General features: G+C 38.8%; 1 protein-coding gene across 1 annotated transcript in view; it reads right to left on the bottom strand.

The window, feature by feature from the left end:
- LRP1B (LDL receptor related protein 1B) overlaps positions 1 to 21,327 on the bottom strand; it is a 702,645-nt gene extending 681,318 nt beyond the window's left edge. Inside the window, exons 1-2 of the mRNA XM_087955711.1 lie at positions 21,258 to 21,327; positions 21,044 to 21,157 (exon numbers count right to left, since the gene is read on the bottom strand). Coding sequence (XP_087811837.1) covers positions 21,044 to 21,157; positions 21,258 to 21,327 — 184 coding nt within the window. The remainder of the gene's footprint in view (positions 1 to 21,043; positions 21,158 to 21,257) is intronic.
- Positions 21,328 to 22,014: the final 687 nt, after the last annotated feature.

The raw sequence follows: 22,014 nt of genomic DNA, 5'->3' as shown, positions 1-22,014 counted from the left end.
ATTTGCACATGCAATGGGTGGCTGAGTGCACATTTGTGCAAGCAGCCGGACATGTGTGCCTGCCACTAGCTCAAATGGAGCTGTATGCATGTGCATGCTCACATGGAACCATCCCCTCTCCTCCTGCCCCCCACTGGTCCACCAATCTGGAAAGTTTGGAGACCTCTGTCCTAGAGTTAAACCAGAATGAGTTTTGACAGGTGGTTATATCTACTGGTTTAGCCATCTGTCAAAACTTAGTTAGTCCCCTTTTTCCTTCTCCAGACCTAGGTTCCTAAGGAGAATGAGCAGTGGATATTTTTCTAACCACTGGTGACATCTGGCAGAAAGTGATGTACACAAAGCTGCCATAATCCACTTATCCTTAGCACATCCATAACAGCACCATTTTGACAGCATTATGCCTCTTGCCAGATAAAGGTGGGCAGCATGTATCATACTATTTTATGTTTCTGCCAATTAAAGGACTAACGGACTAACACTTTAGCTGAGGGTGGATCTTAAACTAATGGAGTATGCTAAATATATCTAGGTTGAAAAAGTCTGGAGTTGTCTCCATTTCTTTGCAGCCAACTATTGATTAACCAGGCCAATTTTTTTTCCAGAGCAGGTCAGGTAGACCTAATCAAACAGAAATGTTTCCTGTTTCATATGTGGTGAAAAGTCCCAATTTTAAAAGCATCTTCTCTACTTAACTTTGAAATTATCTAAAAAAGAAGAGCAAACCTTTCTCCAGAATGCTTGTTCATTATAAGTTAGCTTTAAATAGCAGCAAAGAAATACATCATTTTCTATGTCTGAAACTTTTCCACTCACAATAAACTAGTTATGTAGTATACATATTTGCTCTTCACACACTGTGAAATATCTGATAGTATTTATACGTTTTGGAATCCAATTTCAGGATTTAAAGCAACACTGCTATCTCAACTCCCATTTTTTAGTATTCACACAACAAAATCACATAACTGCAACTCTAGAATCATTTTATCAAGATATCTGATTGTGTTTTAATATTTAAAGCAATCAATAATTGTGCACAAAGGAAACTATTCTCAACACGAAAGAACAATCCTATGAAACCAGGAAATCAAGGTCTGCTATTTTCCATTCCACTTAACTGAGGAGCTTGGAAAAAATGTTCCAGGCTTATTCCCCCTCCGATAAAATTGTTAGAAGGAAATGTCCGGGATGAATTTGTGTCATCTAATTCTGCTAAAATTTCATTCTGATCACATTATGCTGAAACAGGCAGCAGGAGGTTCTGAAGGATTTTTCTGGAGGTTACTAAAAGTCTGTGAAGTGGAGCAGATGGACCCATGAAGAAGTTTTCTGAGGCAGGGCAAAGGCATGGGATGGTTAATTCAGCAGCGCCTGGTTTTTGTTAGACAACTGTGGTCCAGGAAGATAAGCAGCATCATGGCCTTCATTGAAACTGTATGTTACTAGCAGCAATGTAGAAGTATGCTGCTGAGCGGCAATGTGTCCAACACTATTCAAAACACACACTGCATTGGCAATGGCATTTGGCAGTTGGATATAGCAAAGAGTACACAGTGGGTGTTTGGCAATAGATATTGGTGGCCATCCATAAATGATCTCAAAATTTGCTGCTACTAAGATAGAGAGGGCACAATGGTTCGGCGGTTAAAGGCACTCAGCTTGTCTTGTCCTGGAAAGCAGACAACCCAGCTTTGAGACCCCCAGGGCTGAGTTCCCATTCCTTGCCCCAGCTCCTGCCCACCTAGCAGTTTGAAAGCAGGCAAATATGAGTAGATAAATAGGTACCACTTTGGTGGGAAGGTAACAGTGTTCCATGCATCTTTGATGTATGCTGGCCACATGACCAAGGATAATGTCTTTGGACAACACTGGCTCTCCTGAACAAGAAACAGTGCTGACCATCATCTCCTAGAGTCAAACATAACTGGACAGGGAAACCTTCACCTTACTAAGATACAGGATAAGGCTACTGAGTCATCCTCAGATTTTGACTTCTGATTGAATCCAATCTAATTCTTGCCGCAGTGGTTTCAGTTATATGGATCTTAAAACAGAGCCTGGCTGCAACAGAGACAAAAGTTAAAACTTGAAGCCCCTTAACTACAGACTTGGCTTGTCTCTTGCACTATATTATTTCTGATTGCTGATTTCTCTTTTGTGACACTGACTTCCAATCCTAATTGAAGTCCTGTTATATGTGTTAATGTGGTATTCTTTGATAGGCCATTTGGATTGAGCGGCAGGGAGTGGAAGTTGAATATAATTTATAATTTAGTCCTTAGACAGTTGTATCAACAGCTATGGCATGTATCAGTCATACTCAAATTTAAACTTACTGAATTATATAGGGCCCCATTTAAAATAATGCTTAGAAGTCTTAATTCTTACTTTTTGTGCTGTGCAATTTGACTTGTAAATATGAGACTACAGAGCCAGATACAGATATAAGTTAGCAGAAAACTGCCACAGTTGAGAGATAGTATTTTAAGGACTAATTCCAACTTTTTCTTTTGATTGCACTTTTGTACACTACTGAGCATACCAAATTATGTTTTGCTTGCTGGATAGAATGAGGCACGCAATGGTTTTTACATAGTATGTTGTACAGATGTCCTTTCAGTTTGTATTATTCTCCCACCCCCGGTCAAAACCTTTTCATTGGTTAATACCAATTTTCAGTGTATGCCTAATAAAACATCTAAATCTTCAATTTTAAATTGAGCCACACAGCTTTTAGATAAGCAATTTCACATTTCTTTGGAACAGCCATCTGCTTGTGAATCACAATGGTTTTCATCAGTAATTTCGAGAGGAAAAACAGTCATTACACTTTAACACATCTCCAAGTACTGAATAAAGAAGAACATCCAACCACTATTTAAATAAACCACATTCTTTATAGTGCAATGTCTAAGGGCCAAATGTGTCGTTGTTATAATAAGAGTATTTATATTGAATTACACTGTAACTGAGGCCCAAGGGAAAGTGACATTATCTTGAACCACAGCCTTTCAAACGGCACAAAATATTATTGTGGGTTGTAAATCTATCTGCTACAAATACAGTAATTATCTGTTTGTGCCAACAAAGTCAAAACAGACTCTAGAAAGAACTTTTTATTTCTGCCATGTTTCAAAATGTTATTGTAGCAAAATAAATCCTGCTAAGGCAACACTTACCAGCAACAGTGCAATACATCAGGGCTGAAATGTTGTGATACCAGGTCTGTCCGCCAGGAACTTTATATTCAAACATAGTTTGTTATATATGTCACTATGAAACATATTGATTTATTATAATGTATCATATGTATTTTGTGCTGTGCTGTAAAATGCCTAGACTCATACGAGTGAAGTAGCAGAAAAAAAAGCATTTGGAATAAATAAATAATCCAACAATCCCCAAATTCCACTTGGCTGATCAGATAGAGTGAGATTTTCCATCAGACAGCTATTTAAATACATGTGTTCATAACTAGATGTAATCATAAATTGTCATAAACTTAAAGTTTGGTTATTTGCATTTATATGTAAAGCAGAAAGTAATTATTTTATTTTTTTGCATGTTGAAACAAGCTGCTTCTAAAACCCCATTACATTTATTGTCCATTTCTTTATTTCAATGTGTCTCAACCTTGGCAATTTAACAATGTGCGAACTTCAACTCCCAGAATTCCCCAGCTAGCAATGCTGACTGGGGAATTCTTAGAGTTGAAGTCCGTACATCCATCATAAAGTTGTCATTGTTGAGAAACACTGATTTATTTTATAACCACCCTGAATATTGGGTTGTTTTAGGGTTGTTGTTGTTTTCTCTTCATTCAATTTATTGACAGCTACAGCCAGAAACCTGCATGGGGTTTTAGAAATTTGGGAGACCATAAATATTATCACTTGGACCACTGATAAAGCTTGTTGACATTGTAGGAAATAGTGGCTCTGAAATGAAACAGGTTCACCACTTTGACATGTTATCAATTCTCTGAAGAAGCTGTAATGCTGGAAAAGTGGAAAGAAACAGAAGGAGAGGATGGCCAGCAATAAGGTGGTTGGAGTCAGTCACAGGGGCAATGACTGCAGTATTTGATGGGCAGATTAGGACAGAAAATCATGGAGAGAATCTATTTTATGTGGATGCATCAAAGCCATCAAATCAAACAAATTTCATTGATAAAGTATTTTAAAGGGAATTATAAGTTGATCATATTTATAATTGCAAGATACTTCCCTTACTGTGTGCAGATGTGCATTGCAAACATTTTATTTACTGCAGCAAATTAGCAAAAATTCACAATAATATAAATTGGATAAAATTATCTAAAACTACACTACTCGTTGATTTGCATATGAATAGTACTTCAGTGCATGTATTTATTTACTTATCAAAAGAATTGTATGTTCCATCTCATGGGGAAATGAAGAAAAGGAAGAAAAGTTTGAGTGAACTGAAGAACTAAACACCATAGCAAACTCTATATTCATATTGTTCTGTACAAAATAAACTCTATATTCATATTGTTCTGTACAAAATAAACTCAGTCAATAAAGAATCCCTAATACGTTTATGTTCTGTAATTTGGAACTTTCAAATTTGACAAGATAATTATGGAAGTATTCCCATCTTCAAAAAATAATCCATTGTGGTGACAGTAAAATATGTTAACTTTAAGAGTAATTTGCATTTTGCAGCTTTGATTTGGGCTGGGATAGGACAGTGATTTAAACCCAGTCAGGGCTACATACTTCAGTAATTATTTGATAGATGGTAGTGCAGCTTCATGAAAGAATTATATTCCTGTATAAGATTATGGAAGGAGGAGAGGAAGCAGAGATCAGAAGAAAGAAATGTACCTAAAGGAGCAATGAGCAGAGGCACTAGAGATGTATTTTCTGGAATTGGTGTGCAGATATCACACAGAGGCAACTGATGTGGAATTCTTCTTCCTTTCTTCTCTGTAGGAGATCTAACTGGAATTTGAAGAACAATACTCCCTTTGGAGCAATTTAAGTAGAATAGTGCAAGGGAAAAGAATACCTCCAGCAATCATAACAGACCTTAACTATCAACAAGAACAAGTCTTTAGAGACTCCTAAATGTTCTAAAATGCTCTATTAGCTTGTAGAAACTATGGAGGCTTTAGTATAGTTGCCTGCATGTTGCCTCTGTGCTGTTCCTTTTTCTTCTCCAATGCACTTTAAACTAGCTTTTGGGACAGAAGCCTGAATAGAAAGCTGGGATAATGATTATTTAGCTACACTCAGTCTATTTGCCTTTAAATCAATTTTAAAGAAGGAGAAACCCAAACAACAATCAGGAGAACCCATATAGATTAATTGGAATAAAATGCCTCGTAGAAGGAGTTAGTTTAGAAAATGTGCAAGCAAACATGGTTTCGTATCTAATGAATGTCTATACTAAGGTTGCCAGATCCAATAACAACAGCAAAATCAAATGCATGATTATGATGCATATTTTCATTTGTTTGCTTTTTTCCCCCATTTTGATTTGCTTCTCCCATGAACTGAATGTTTAATCCTGAAGAAGATGGAAGCCAAATCAATATGGCTGCTATTTCCATTAACAAGATTATTTTGCCATTTTAAATCATATCCACAGAAAGGGTAATTGCCCTATTGTCAACCTGCAAAATGACTTCAGTTGAAGACATGCTTACTTCTGCTTCGTTTCTTGGTTGCCATTCAAGGGGGAGCAGGGAGAGCATGGGGTGGAACTCAAGAATGTGGTGCCTCAGCCGGCTAGCCACAACTTCTACCAACCAGTGTGTGAACCAAGGTCAATTCAATGGACACTTGTTGAAGTTGAGCGGGAACCTACATCTGTACTGATTGGCCCATGTGACCTGGGGGGGGGAAAGAGGCTGGGGAGGTCTTATTCTTTTAACTATCCCTGAGCATGGGAATAATTTAGAGTTGGCCTTTCTAACTTCACCAATATGATGCACTCAATAAAGGATCTCTTGAAACTGAATGAAGTGTCAAGAGTCCTGACTTCTCTGAGTTCATTACTCAGAACAATGATATCTATCTATGACAAAATTATTCCAAGGGCTCCCAATGCACCAGGAACACATCATAAGTCTCCCCAATATTTTGCTTATAAGGAACTTTCTTATAATGTTTGGGTCTTTTCCTGTGTAAGATTGTGAGTATCTTGGCAACGTTTCAATGCGGTCCCACTTGCCATCTTCAGGCTGGTGCTTTCGGCTTCATGCTTGTGTGAGCAAAGCGTGATCGGAGCTGCCGTCTCCCTATATATACTGGTGGGGAGGTTGACAATGGTGAAATGACAACACAGCCAACCTCCCCACCAGTATATACAGGGAGACGGCATCTCTGATCACGCTTTGCTCGCACAAGCATGAAGCCAAAAGCACCAGCCTGAAGATGGCAAGTGGCACCTCGTCGAAATGTTGCCAAGATACTCTCAATCTTACACGAGAAAAGACCCGAACATGCCAAGACCTGCATATATATATCAAAGCTGAATACTATCTATCTATCTATCTATCTATCTATCTATCTATCTATCTATCTATCTATCTATCTATCTATCTATCTATAGTATTCAGCTTTTCAGCTTTGTTCGGGTATTTTCCCACGTCATTGTAGTTGTGCTTTTAAAGTTGTAGCGACCCGAACAAAGCTGAATACCATACATAAATACCCGCGAAAACTTAAGAAAACCAATACACACACACACACACACACACACACACACACACACACGGTCCCTGGGAAGGGCATGTCCTGCATTTAAAAAAACTTTTCCAACTCTTTTTTGGTTATAGGATCATTTAGATCAGGGTCCCCAACCGCTGGTCCGCATGGACCGCTCCCGGTCCGCAAACAAGTCTTACCGGGCCGTTGGTTGCTGGGCGCCGCCATCTTTTTGTAAAAGTGCTTCCAGTGAGCTTTTCCGGTAGAAAGCTCACCGAAGCACTTTTTCATCAAAAAGATGGCGGCGCAGCTGCTTCGTGAGCTTTTCCGGTAGAAAGCCATTTCTACCGAAAAAGCTCACCGAGGCATGCCGCTTTTTGACGAAAAGTGCTTCCGTGAAGTCACCGAAGCACTTTTTCGTCAAAAAAGATGGCGGCGCCCAGTTGATGCCGGTACCGGCCGCGGCGTCAAAAAGGTTGGGGATCACTGATTTAGATCATCTCTGGGCTGTTCTTCTTTTCAAAATCCCATCTGTCCCCAATAGCTGCTATGAAATCCCAAGGCACAGCTTGCACATTCAGAAAGAAAAGCTTTAGGGGATGATTTCAGTGGGAAAATATGTATCAGAAAAAGAGTTATTTCTCTCACATCTTTTCTCCCTTTCCAAACTGCCTCTCACCTGTAGCTTAAAAGAAGTATAGAAACACACACACATACACACACACGCATGCATAGGGGGGAGAAATCATTCTTGCTGTGTTTGATGTGCTCCTAACTTTCAAACTTTCCAGAATCTTAACTTTGATTTTTTTAAAAAAACCTAGGTATTACATTGACCCGCACTGCTAGAATAGTCCTGTCAGATATCCCTCGTTCAGGCCAGCATTCAGCTTCCTTTTACTGTTTCATTTAATTCATATTCCTAGATCAGGGTTCCTCAATCTCTGGGCCCAGAGACCAGCACTGATCCTCAGCATGCCATGAAAATGAGTGAAACCCCATCTATGCAACTTGTGGGACCCTGGAAGTGCACAAAACCATGCCCCCTCCAGTCTGCATGAAAACTTCTCGTCAGAGAATCAGTCCTTGGCAATCACAAGGTTGGGGACAACTGTCCTAGGGCACTTCTCAGGAAACAAACTGAAAGACTGAAAAAACAGAGGAATTGGCCATTTTTACAAACAAACAAACAACAACAAAACCAGTGCATATCTGTATCCCAGTGTAATATTATATTTATGTAGGAAAAAAAATCAAATTTAAAATGGACATAGTAGAAGAAGTATAACAATTTGGAATCAATTTGTTTTCTGGTAAATAGAACTTCTGGCATCCAGGAAATACAAAAATAAAAAATAAAAAAATGATTCCATTGAATATCCATTAAAATATTGTTTTAAATCCCACCTGTATTATATTTATGAATAAATCAAGGTGATGGACATATGTTATACTTCTTACTTCTCCTGTTTTCTCCACCACAATCATTTTGTGACAATGCATTAAATGCTCTGGGGATCTCTAGTCTGACAATGTTCAGTTTCATTGCTAGTTTTTTCTTTAATTCAATCCGTATAGCTGCCCATCTCACATTTCTGTGTTTGGTTGGCACACACAATTAACCAAATGACAAATTAATTGACCAAATTTAAAAAAAAAACAGAAAACAAACTAAAGTTCAATAAAATCTTATGGTTCTGGTGTTAGGTAACATCAGGATCTATAAAAGAAATTAACATATCTCAACAGAAGCCAAATGTTAAGAGAATGGTTCTTGAACAAAAATACAGATCCTCAGAAAATGACCCCCCTTAATTCAGTAAGTGGAATGGCAAAAATTAAGCAAGTGTTCAAATTTCCTTCCTTCCTTCCTTCCTTCCTTCCTTCCTTCCTTCCTTCCTTCCTTCCTTCCTTCCTTCCTTCCTTCCTTCCTTCCTTCCTTCCCTCCCTATGCGTTGAAAACAAAACTATTGCTGGGATAATGGATTTGATACTTACAGGAACACTTAAGTTACTTAAGTTAATATATTTGCAAATAAGAAAAATATTTTTATCTCACTTTCCCCCCAAAAAAACCAAACCAAAGTAAATGATGTATCTGGAGTAACTCATCAGTTTGTGAATACTTTTTATAAGAGAATAATCAGTGATACTGCTTCTCAGTTGTGTATATCACTTATCCACTGTTGCACTGGGCAGTATTAAATGAAAATGAAAGCAATGGAGATGGGCATCCATCCTCCTGGTGTCAGGCACAAGAAATCAGGAACCAAGGCTGTTCAAATCAGTACAAATTTAATCCATGCTAGCTTTCGACAAAAATCTGAGCTATTAACAGTCAAGGCAAATTGGCAGTAGATAAAAGTCAATGGAATCCATTGTGAGAGTGAAGGGATTGCAAATTGATGATGTGCTTGACCCCTCCAGTTGGGCTCAGCCTGGTCATCTACATCTGGCTTCCATATCCTCAAATGTTATTTCTTTTTTAAAATCAGATGTTAGTAAAAAGTTGGTATCAATTTGCCAGGGAAGTCAATAATCAGTATTGATTACTGGGAAGCAATAAAACAATGGAAGCAACAAGAAAAATTCCAAATGGACAACAGCTCAAGGAATATTCAAGTATCATCTGGGAATAAATGTGCCAAGGCTGGTTTTTTCAAGAGGTACCTGGACTTTCTTGTTTGTTTGTTTTTTGTTTGTTTGAAAATGTTTCATTTCTCATGAACTGAATAAGCTTTTTGGATGAGAAGCAAAATGTTTTCAAACAAATAAACCACCAAGAAAGTCCAGTTGCCTTTTGGGAAAAGCATCTTTGGGACAAACATGACCTGGATGATTGAGAATTTCCATAGACATCTGGGAATAAATTAGAAAGAGTTAAGGTTTCCCTCTAGGGATGCATGGAAGTTTGTTTGTTTTTTAATATCTGTTGCTTCCCTGTAGTGATCTGAAAGTGCCAAAGGATGAACCCATCTTTCCAGTGTAAATCTTCATATTGTTGGAAATGAGTAACTGAGCCATAAAAGTCACACTGCTGCTGCCTGAAATAAAAACAAAATAAAAATCCAGAGATGCTGTGGATCTCGCTATGAATTATTTGTGTATGTGTCCCTTAAAAAAGATGAATTTGCCCCTCTGTTTCTAAACTTAAACAAGCCTCAATTTCCTTCTTGGAGCCGACACACTTTTTTTGAAACCTAGAGAAAGTGCAATTTAGCTGGCAATTAAACCTTAATATGATCTAATTATTCCTGACATTTGGGCATCAGGCACTAGACTTCAGGGCCCATATTATTCTCCAGCACTGTTGTAACCGTTTGCATAGAATTCAAGGAAGCAAACCGCTGCCATCAGCTTTCAGTTAAATTGACTTCTCTGCAAACCTGATCGGGAAACAAAAGAGGCATCAGATAATTAACCGTGACTAAAGTAGAAGAAAAGCTGATGTTCCCCTATGACCGCACTGTGCTGGTGAGGCAGAATAAGGTGCAGTCTAAATCCTTTCCAAATGTGCAGCTGCGCATTTTATTCCCAGAGATAGATAAATTGTCGGGAATAAGCACAGCTGACAAATCACAGAGACCTGTATCGGCACAATTCACGACCTGGTTTAGGGAATTGGATGTTCTCATTTCTACTTGCAATCCTTGCATTTTGAGGGATTGTGTGTGGGGTGTGTGTGACCTCCCCAGATCTTGCTCTCACCAAAGATAGGGAGAGGACATTTTCAAACCTTGATTTATTTCTGGCTGTAAAGCACTTTTGACACCCTAGGGTGAAATTCACCTTCTTAAGAAAGGCCAGCACAAAGTTTATGACTAAGTGTACCTGAGTGGATCGTAATGCTTTTGCTGAGTATCCACAGTGAAAATAATTTTTGGTCTCGGTGCCGTTTGCTTTGTACACATTTATAAAGTAGACAAACAGTTGAAAAGAAATACACCTCTATTGATGAAAGTCACACTGCCTCTCCAGTTAAACGTGAGCAGGAAGAGAAATGTGAGCTTAAGAAACAAGCTTTATTTATAACGCAAATATTTTGGTCTGACATTCGGCATCTCACCTGAAGAGGTGAGTAATCACACTTGGTATTTTTTGCACTGAAACACTCTGGTTTTTATCAAAATAGGCAAGTTGCAATCCAGCCTGAGAGAATTCTGGAACTTTCCTTTAAATTACATGTCAGGTCGGAGTTTTTTTCTGTAACAACTTTAAACTAACGTGCTAAATCTGGAACCCTAAGGATTGGAGACCCTTAGTCTTCAAAGGTCAGCTCTGAGGGTTTATTCTATCAAGGGATGAGGGCTTAAAAACATCAAAGAATTCAAAAAACCCTTGCCAAGTCCCACCCTCCCTTTTATCTATTCCTCCGTTCCACTAGCAGCATTTAATAACAGGAAAATAAAATCATAAAATAAAACCAATAACTTTGCAATCTCACAATAAGATTCCCCCTCATTTTGATGTGTTTGTTAACTTTGAGTAATATATTAATTTGGATGGGGGTTGATATGGAAATGATGGAATTAGTGATTAAAGTATTTATAGCATAATTTACAATCATTTGGATTTTTCCAGATCCATCAAGGAAGAACATAAAAATAAACCCTTTCTCTAGTGTCAAGATCTAGTGGTATAATAGAATACCTAGCACAGTTTTGACTATGCTACTTCTAAACATTCAGAATAATTTTCAATATACTTGATATAGTTACTACGGATCCTATGACCCAGTACAAAATACTGTTTATTTTGAGTTTTTTTCCCTTTATATACTGTATATCGAAGCTGGGAACTTCATATTTAGGTTGGATGAAGCTGCTAGCAATTTTAAAAAGGTCACATCATTAGCAGTTTCTTTTTCCTGATGACCAAATGATCTAAATCTAATTACATTGGATTCCAAAAATCACATGCAACCATTGCTGATCTTATCATAAAATCAGAAGATCATAGAATTGGACAGGACCTCAAAGGTCATTTAGTCCAACATTCTATTCTCTGCAGGATCTGTTGAAGCATTTTGCTTTAACCAACCTTTCCAATAAAGCAGAAAACAGAATCTCCTGAGGCAAATTATTCCACTGCTGGACAGCTCCTAATGTTAGGATATCTGTCCTAATACTTAACCTCTATCTACTTCCCCACAATTTCAACCTATTGGTTCTGGGTCTGTCCTCTGGAGCAACTTTTAAAAAATCCACTCCTTCTTCTCTAGGTCACTTCTTAGCTATCTGAAGATTGCTTTTAAACCTCTCCTTGTTCTTCTCTTTTATAAATTAAGCATAGACAGTTTCTTCAACTATCCTTCATAGAACTTGGTTTCCAGTCTCCTCATCATCTTGGTACTACTTATCTGAATTTTATTGCATTTTGTTGATGTCAGTTTTAGACTGTGGTGCCCAGAACAATAGTCCAAGAGGAGCCTAATGAAGACAGAACAGACTGGACAAGTAAATGTTCTGATCTGGAATCTATTAATAGATCCTAAAAAATCCCCAGCTTTTTTACAATCTGGATGGCATGGCTGGATCATGCCAGGACCCCCAGATCCTTTTCATATGCATTATTACTAAGTCAGGTCTACCCACCCTATATTTGGGGCTTTCACTTTTTATGATGATTTCTTATCCCAGTTTCAGTCACTGTAGGACATCTTCTGAATATTAGAGGCCATCCTCAAAACTTCTTTTTCTTGAAATATACTCTTATTCTTCCTCACTAGACAGAAAATGAAAATGAAATAACTGTATAAGAATTTTTAAAAAGCACATCTATATAGAACTTTGGTGTTAATAGTGAAGCAGTGGTAGCTTTCTGTCCTTCCTGTTAGTGTCCACAATAGGAAGCAAAATCATTCAATTTCTGTCTCAGTTGTCATTCAGGAGTCAATGTGAAACAGTTTTGAAGCAGTTCTGTTTGGTCTGTCCCTAGCTTTGGGGATCTTGCTTTTTCTTTCTTAAGCTAAAAGCCCCATGGTACTGCTTCAAGAAGCAAGCAAGTAGAATGGAATAGTTAGTGTTGATGTTTTCCCTAGCTGGTTTTCTCTCTGAGTGTCTCAGGGATTTTTTGGGTGCTATAGCATAATTGAATCCTTTGGTTAGGACATCTGTTTCTGTTTTGGTGAGTTATCTGTTTGAAACATTATATACTAATTGTTTCAGGTGTTGTTGTGAGTTGTTGGGGGCTTTCTTGTCATGTTCTAATTTCTTTAGTTTCTTCAAGAGTTTGTCATTTTTGTAAGTGGTTTCAGTTTCAGCTCTCCAAGTTGTAAGTTGTTTTATCTTGTCCCAAAGTAGAGGGTGGATTTTGCTGCTCAATTCCAGGTGTAGTGCTAGCAAATCTTTGTTTAACTGATCCAATTGGAATCTCTTTCTGTGGAGCTCGTTCCTGAGTAGAGCCATTTCAGTTCTTTTCAGGATACGTTTAGTAGCTGCTGTGCTGTGATGGAATGTTAATTTGAAGCAGGTTGGTGCTGCATTGTTGTCTCTGCAGCTGTGTAGGAATTTGAGGTCACATAGTATTCCTGCTCTTTTAACTTCCAGCTTCTCTTAGGTTTTGGTCTGGCTGTTTATTTCCTCCCCGTAGAGGTCTGATATTTGTTTTCTTAAGTTTTCGCGGGTACTTACATGTATGGTATTCAGCTTTGTTCGGGTATTTTCCCACGTCATTATAGTTGTGCTTTTAAAGTTGTAGCATTTGTAGCAATTTGGGGCTAGCCTACTGCTGTGCCAGAATGTTTTTTTCTTCATCCTGATTGGTTGGGAGTCTTAGTCTGTGTTTATTGGTCTTGGAGTTTGCTGTGTTCTGCTTGATTGGTGTTTCTAATATCTTCTGTCTGTTTTGTGGCTTTTTTTGTGTCTTGATTGGCTGGCAACATTGGGTTCCTTTATTGGAGGCTTTTAGTGCAGCTTGGCTCCAAGTAAATGGACGGCTATCATTTGTTAGGAAGTTAGGTTTCATCTGGGTGCCTGGTTGGGGTGTGTTTGAGCTGGAGGTATCAGGGGGGATCTGTTTGTGCCCAGGTGTTTGCCTGGCTAGTGGTGTGAATATTTTTTTGTTTGTGAGTGCAGGCTTCCAAACAATTGACAGTCTGGTGGAATCATCTCTTCTATTCATGCTTTCAGGTCTTTTTTCAATCTCTATGGCTTCTCTGATAATTCTGTGGCTGGGGTTTTCTATAGTGGCTAGGGTTTTGGTGCCATTGAAGTTGATGCTATGACCTGTGGCTTTCATGTGTTGGACTAGTGAGGAAGTGTGTTCCAGCTTTTTGACTGCATTTTTGTGTTCATCCAGGCGGGTACTTATTCTTCTATTGGTCTGTCCAATGTATGTGGCCAGGTATGATGCGCAGGGGACTTCATATATGCCTTGGTTTTCCAGGTCAATTTTATCTTTGGGGTTTCTAAGGATGGCTGCCATTTTTCTGTCTGTTTTGAAGGCAGTCTTGATGTGATGCCTGTGTAGTATCTTACTGATTTTGTCTGTAGTACCTCTTAAGTAGGGCAGGACAGCTGTTCCATAGATCTGTTCATCTTCTAGGTCTCCATTATGTCTCAGTGTGTTTTTGTGGATCAAGCCAGTGATTTTGCTTTTGTGGAAGCTGTTGGCTGTCAGTACTTTAGTCAGGGTGCATAGTTCAGTTTTTATGTGTGTCTTGTCTGCCAGGCATTTGGTTCTGGCGATTAGTGTTTTGGCCACGGAGTTTATCTGTGCTGGGTGGTGGTGGGATTGGGTGTTGAGGTAGAGGTTGGTGTGTGTTTTCTTCTGGTATATGGTGTGTCCTAGTGTGTCATCTGTTTTTTTGTAGATTAGTACATCTAGGAATGGTAGTTGTTTGTTTGTTTCCGTTTCCATGGTGAACTTGATTTTGGGGTGTGTGCTGTTTAGGTGTGTTAGGAAATTGTTTAGGTTTTCTTTTCCATGGGGCCAAATCACAAATGTGTCGTCGATGTATCTTAACCATAGTTTGGGTTTGTGGGTGGAGTTAGCCAGGGCTCTGGATTCGAATTCTTCCATGAACAGGTTTGCAATGACGGGTGACAGTGGTGACCCCATAGGGGCTCCTTCAATTTGCTTGTATCTTTGTCCTTTGTATATGATATGATATGATATGATATGATATGATATGATATGATATGATATGATATGATATGATATGATATGATATATATATATATATATATATATATATATATATATATATATATATATATATATATGATATGTATATATATATATATATGGTTATATATATGTTATGTATATGATTATATATATGGCATTCAGCTTTGTTCGGGTATTTTCACGTCATTGTAGTTGTGCTTTTAAAGTTGTAGCAACGTTTGGCAGAATCTCATCTGCCATCATCAGGCTTCTGGATTCCAGAAGCCTGATGATGGCAGATGAGATTCTGCGAAACGCTGCTACAACTTTAAAAGTACAACTACAATGACGGGAAAATACTCGAACAAAGCTGAATGCCATACATGTAAGTACCCGAAAACTTAAGAAAACAAATTATATATATATATATATATATATATATATATATATATATATATATATATATATATATATATTGTGTGTGTGTGTGTGTGTGTGTGTGTGTGTGTGTGTGTGTGTGTGTGTGTGTATACCTATACCTATACATATACATGGATATGGATATGGATATGGATATGGATATATGCATAGATACTCTTTGAATTCCAAGGTTGAATGTATTTTATTTTTTAATGCTATTGTTTTTTTTGGAGCCAAAGGAGACTTCAAATTCAGAAGTGACAGCATCTATCTACAAAAGCAAATATCTGCCATTCAACAATATTTCAAGCCAGGAAGTTAATAAAGTAAGCATGACCAGTAAATGTTACTTCAAATGAAAATGCAGACAGTAACCAATACAGATACAGTTACATAACTGTTCTCTTTAATATATTCTACCTAGAAAACAGAAAGATAATCACATTATTTGAGAGACAGTATGTTTTCTCCTTCAATATGGAACCTTTGTTTATTTGTTTATTTTCTAAAATAATTACTAACCATCAAGAGTTTATGCAAATAGATGTTAGGAAATTGTACTTCAGTACATGGAAATGAAGGCTGTGTAAAGCATGTTGCAGTAATCCAAGGCATGTTTGGTTGTAAGCAATGCCTCCCGATCTAAGAATAGGGACCACTGGCATATAGGGTAGAACTGTGTGAAGGTTGTCCTGGCCACAACGAGCCCCTGCTCCTCAAGCTGTGATTCCACCTGGACCACCAAATTATGCACCACCTCTGTCTAGGAAAATCATTAAATGCAGATGCCCTACAATCCACAGCTGCTCAGTCTTATCAAGGTTGAGTTCTTCCCCATCCACACCCTCATAGTTTCCAGGCACTATAGTCTGAGAACATGCATGTTTAAAGTTAAATATTAAAACTACAGTGAAACAGTAAAGTATCATTTTAGATTCACCATATCTATGTGCAATGTAGCAGATCTCCCTTCTGTTCATAACAGCTCCATGATCAAGCTGGTTGAGCCTAAATATGGGGATTTATCTGAAGTTTAAATTTACAAGTGATGTGGGCATTGATTATGCTAGTGGATCACTACAAATACCAAATCTAACAAGATTTTCCCCCCAGCACCAATTAGCAACTGCCTATCAGATTGCAAGAACATAAGTGAGCAGTCAGATAAAGAGACCTGAACACATTGGTAGCCCCACATTGCAATAAACAAGAACATACATTCAATGTTGTAACTATTAAGATTGTTGGATGAACAGGCACAAAAACAGCCAGGGAAGTTATTGAAGCCTGGGAAATGGGTCCCTTGTCAGTCAACAGGAATGCTGATTTACCATCAGCTTGTCAAGTATTTAGAAGGTGAGGGCTTGGCAACACAAGGAAACAACAGCCAATGTCTTAATAACCAACCATTAACTCCCTAATCAACATCTAAAAAACCACCCATGACAGGCTCCATATAAATATTACACACAGAATAGTCCAAACACACACTCTGCTAGACAGAAGTTTCCTGAGTATGGGCTCCAGCACCTCTAGTCCCAGTCACATGCCAGATTGTGGCAACTATCAACACAGAACTTTTCCAGTTCATTATGAATGGGAAACCTTCTCTTGTGCAGGTGGTATTCAACAGTAGCAACAAAAAATAAATAATATTAATAATGCTTAAGTAGCTCAACTGGGTAGAAATAATTTGGATGGATCCACTTAGTGCTGTGTTTAAATTCAATAGCTTGTAAGTTCACAAAATCTATTGAAGAGCAACAGCTGATAGGTTTCTCCTCTGCAGATAAAGGGCAATGTAACAGATTGCATATTTGTTCTGAACATTGGAGATGCTAGTTGAAACACTCAGCTAAGCGAACAGAGTTATCATGAATTCTCAATCACCACATAGCATACGAGTGTCTCTCTCTGGGTGTCTGTGTAAGTCACTGTGAGTGTGTCCATATAAATTTTGCTTCTTTTTGCCTGCCATCTGTAGACACTGGCTTTATTGTTTTATCTCCTAGGTGGTGATGACATGGAATATTGAAGGGCTTGGGTGAATGTGTCAACAGTATAGCTTATATGGCAGTAGCAAAAGATAGATGTGATTATGGAAAGCCTCAAGCTTAGGAACAAGAAGAATGGAAGCAAAGCAGTTGTAGGTTGAAGGGTTAGAAACTGACATGAAAAGGCAGATTGGAAAGATTTGGTAAGAGCCGTGAAAGGAGGCAAGGTAAGGGAGCGGGAAAAATAATGAAAGATGAAGGAAGAGATGGAAAAGGAAAGGGGAAAGCATCATAAGGAGGCAAAACTAAAAGGACGGTGTATTCTAGCAGAATAGGGGGGAAAAATCTGATGACTGATAAGCTGATATATGTCTCAAAAATAGGTGAATAATAAGTGGGAAGGATTATAGCAGATAATAAATATGGGAAGAAAAAAATGCAGCTACGAGAGGAATTTTGAATGAAACAGAAGTCAAAGAAGGTATTAAGTAGAAAAGAAATCAAAGGGACAAAGAATTAAGAGAAAATGTTGGCTCCTGACAAAAAGAGTCAAATAATGGATCTTTTGCAGAGACAAAGACTGGGAACCAGGAAATGAAAAGGATGTTGGAAATCAGCTATGTATCTCTACATCGTGTATAAATGAAGACTCAATCACCCAGGCCCAAAAGTATCTAAAAGGGTTAAATAATGGCAACTGGACCACAGTTTATTAAACTGAGACATTTTGTTACTCATTCAAATAACTTCTTCAGTCAAAATGATTTTTTTGGGTTAGGCGTAGAGTCAGAGAGTCTTTGGGATGTACTGACTCTTGCCCTACCTACTGCTTGGGTTTCTCCCCAAAATGAAACACAATATGTAAATGAAGCTTCAATCATCCGGGCCCAAAAGTATCTAAAAAGGTTAAATCATAGCAACGGGACCATAGCTGACCAAGATGAATAATGAAATGTTTCAATATAATAAACTTTAGTCCAGTTGCCATGATGTACCGTATTTGCCGCGTATAAGACGACTTTTTGCCCTAAAAAACATGCCTCCAAGTGGGGGGTCGTCTTATACGCCGGTAAATACATTGTCACTCGGTGCAAGAGCGACGGGGCGGAGCTCCGCAACTCAAGCCCCTTCAAGCCCAGCCGAAGTCTCTCTTCCTCCTCCTCCTCCCACCCACCCACCACCCTCCGCCCGGCTCGGGCGCTGCTGGAGGCCAATCTGGAGGTGGGGTGGGGTGGAGCGGGAGGGTCTCTGGCGGGGCCGCCGCCCAGCCAGCCCCGAGCCGCGTAATGGCCCGGGAGTGGGGGAGAAGGTGGTGGGGGTGGACTGTGGCGCCCCTCCTTCTGGGCAGCGGGGCGGGCGGCAATTTGCTCCTCCGCTTCTCCCTCCCTCTTTGAAAGACCGGGAGGGCTGTGCTTGGGGCGGGGGGTGTCCTCAGGAAGTTCCTGATGGGACCCCGCTGGGCAGGGCCACCCGGCTCCCGAGCTGCTTTCCAGGGTCCCCTTGGGAAGAAAAGGGTCCGGTGGGCGGTGGAAGAAGGCGCCATGCCTCCAAGTGGGGGGTCGTCTTATACTGCGAGTATATAACAAAAACTATATTTTGAGTGGAAATGTTGGGGGCTCGTCTTATACGCCCAGTCGTCTTATACGCCGGCAAATACGGTAACCTTTTTAGATATCTACATGAAGTAGCACTTACTTCAAGGGTCACATGATAGAGAACTCTAAGACAAGGAGTGGCAGAGCCCAACGGAGCTGGGACACATCTGTCTCCTTTCTTTCTAAAATCCCTTCTTTGTTTTACAAGCATAGATATTGATTGCTGGAGATCAGAATTGATCCCTTGGCTTTTTCAAGTTGATAAGCTGAAGGCCACATGGATTCCTCAGCTCAGGTTGCCTTCCTCTACTCAGAACTGTTAACCTTCTTGTTCTTCTTTAGCCTTCTTTAGCCTTCTTTCTTTTGGTTAGTAAGCTCTGTTCTACAGAGAGAACAGTGCTTTGCCTCTCATCTGTGGCAGTGAAAGCCTTGCTCCAGAGTGATTCAGTTATGGTTGGCTGTCTTTTGTACATATAATTACAGGAAACATATTCAAGGGAAATAAACACTCAAATTACTATTACTCTGCACATCTATGAGAGGGGAGGGATATGGAGGCAGGGGATTTTTAATTTTGCTCCTTTAGATGTAACCTGAAATAGATGTCCCATGAAGACTGCATAATGATCTTCAGAACTGACAAAGCAAATGATTTACTTATTTGTAAAATTCATGAACTTCTCTAAAAATACTTTACCCTTCATGCTATGACTGGGATAAGTGAAGTAAGATGAAAGACAATGATGAATTTTCCTTTGGCTAGGAAAGTTTTGTAAAAACTCCTCTTTTTGAAATCACATTAGTATTGTAGAAACCCTTGAGTGAAATGGCCTCTTATATGCCACTGCGTTTATTGATATCACCATGTAGGGTAATGATGAAGAATGCGGAGAAAGAGAAAGAGACAGAGGGAAAATAGCTACCTTTTTGCAACTTAATGTGTTTCTACAACAGGTTCCATTTCTGTGACAAATAATAAGGGATAGGATATGTCCTTCCACCCTGAGGTGGCTTTAGCAATGGCAAGAGACAAATCGAGGCAGGCATGAGATTTCCCTTTCAAATTCCTGGGGCTTACAAAACTTACCAAAACTTTTTTTCTCAGTTATCAGCACTTAAAGGAAAACTAGTTGTCTGCGAAATAATTTCAAGTATGTACGATTAATTGAAATAGTCCAAGCTAGATTGGAAGTATGACAAGATACCTAGAAATGACAAGATCTAGTTCCTATTAAATGAATACATTGAAGCTGCTACAAAACAAAATGTAATTACCATTATTCTATCATTGCTAATTAATTGGCATTCATTATTCTTTTAATTGCTGTCCCTAGGTACATGACATACCTTGTATACAAATAAACGAAGGTTTTAAACAACCAATACCAAACTGGGTTTGTGGAGAAGGAATCACACTCTAAAATACCATCACTTAAACAGCATCATTCATTCTTACTTCATTGTCTATGGGTTTTTTTTTTTTTAAAAAAAAAAAACCCTATCCTTCATGTGACATAAGAAAGGTGCTCTATGTTTTCCAGTCTTTAACACTGTCTTTCTTCTCTTATCTTACATTTCACCTGAAAACTTTATCAGTTTCATTACTAGCTCCTATTACACAAAATGATTGTCCTGAGGACATGAAATAGAACTCTTCATTTTGTACTTTGCTGAGGAAACTAGGAAATATGAAGATTTAATATAATCTAATCAGTAGACCATGGTGTTTTTGGAAGAAGCCCATAGGGTGCTGTTCTCTGCTGTTCTATAATAGCTCTCAGCCAAAGAAAAAACAAGACTTTTTTTCCATTATTATTATAATGATTAAGCATGTTTTATTAAAGCTTTTTCCTGACATTTTTCAAACATTGCTTCTTTCACCTATTACTTTCTTTTCCTCTTGTTTTCTCCTGTTCTGCTTTTGTTCAAGGTCTCGGTGTTCTCTTTACTTTTATTGCAAATGACATCTGGCGTGCTATTATTATTTTGTTCCTTCCTTGGCTTTTGCTTTGCTGCCTTTTCTAGGTCAGAAAAGAAATATGGTACACATGCTTGGCTGATATTGTTCATTCTAATGTTATACACACACACACATACACACACCCCTCTTCATTCTGTAAGTATATTTCTTCAAGGGTTTTAATCAGTGACATCATTAAGAATCTGCTTAGGGCGTTAAAACAAAAGTAAGCCCATCTTTTACAGCTGGAACAGTTCAAAGGAACCAGGATAATGTTTTACTTACATGAAGCCTCATCTGATTCATCGGGGCAGTCCGGGTCTCCATCACAAAGCCAATTCTGAGACACGCAGCTCACACGATCATGACAAAGAAACTCGCCCACCTCACATATGTGATCTGTAAACACAAGCAAAGTTAAAGAATGGACCTGGTTATTGGATAACTAAAAATAAGCAAGACAATTAATGAAACAAGAAACATGCGATATAGTCTTTGCCTTCTATGAAATCTGAAACAACAGCATGAAAACGCCTGCATTTGGGATTCGACACTGGTGTATGACACATCCCCAGAAGCCTCCTGTATATATGCTCAAATTGTCCTTTTTCACTGGATAGGATGTTCACTAATGCACAAATCAAAGATAGGCTACAGGGGAGAAAATACACAACTGTATCCCACAGTGCTCTCTCTCTCTCTTTCTCTCTCTGTCTTCTGCTAATTTTGGCCATTTTATTGAAGCCTTAGCAGAGGTTTATTTTGTTTATTTATTTTATTTGTCAATCACTTACAAGGTAATAGATATGTATAAACATGAGTAAGAATACAGGAATTAGGTATGAATAAATGGGGACAATAGGACAGGGACAGGAGGCACGATGGTGCACTTATGCACGCTTACAGACCTCTTAGGAATGGGGTGAGGTCAATAGTGGTTAGTTTGAGATTAAAGGAGTGGGGGTTAGAGGATGTAACAACAGAGTCAGGTAGTGCATTCCAGGCATTGACCACTCTGTTGCTGAAGTCGTACTTTCTGCAATCAAGTTTGAAGCGGTTTACATTGAGTTTGTATCTGTTGTGTGCTCTTGTATTGTTGTGGTTGAAGCTGAACTAGTTATTGACTGGTAGGACATTGTAGCAGATAATTTTGTGTGCTGCGCTTAAGTCTAACTGTAGGCGGCATAGTTCAAGGTTGTCCAAGCCCAGAATCTCAAGCCTGGTGATATAGGGTATTTTGTTGCGAGCAGAGGAGT

This window comes from Notechis scutatus, chromosome 1 (genome assembly GCF_049901735.1).
Source record: "Notechis scutatus isolate UNSWTSFEM ecotype Mainland chromosome 1, rNotScu1.2, whole genome shotgun sequence".
NCBI lineage: Eukaryota > Metazoa > Chordata > Lepidosauria > Squamata > Elapidae > Notechis > Notechis scutatus.
The sequence above is the reverse complement of the archived record's forward strand: the minus strand, read 5'-3'. Positions and strand labels throughout refer to the sequence as shown.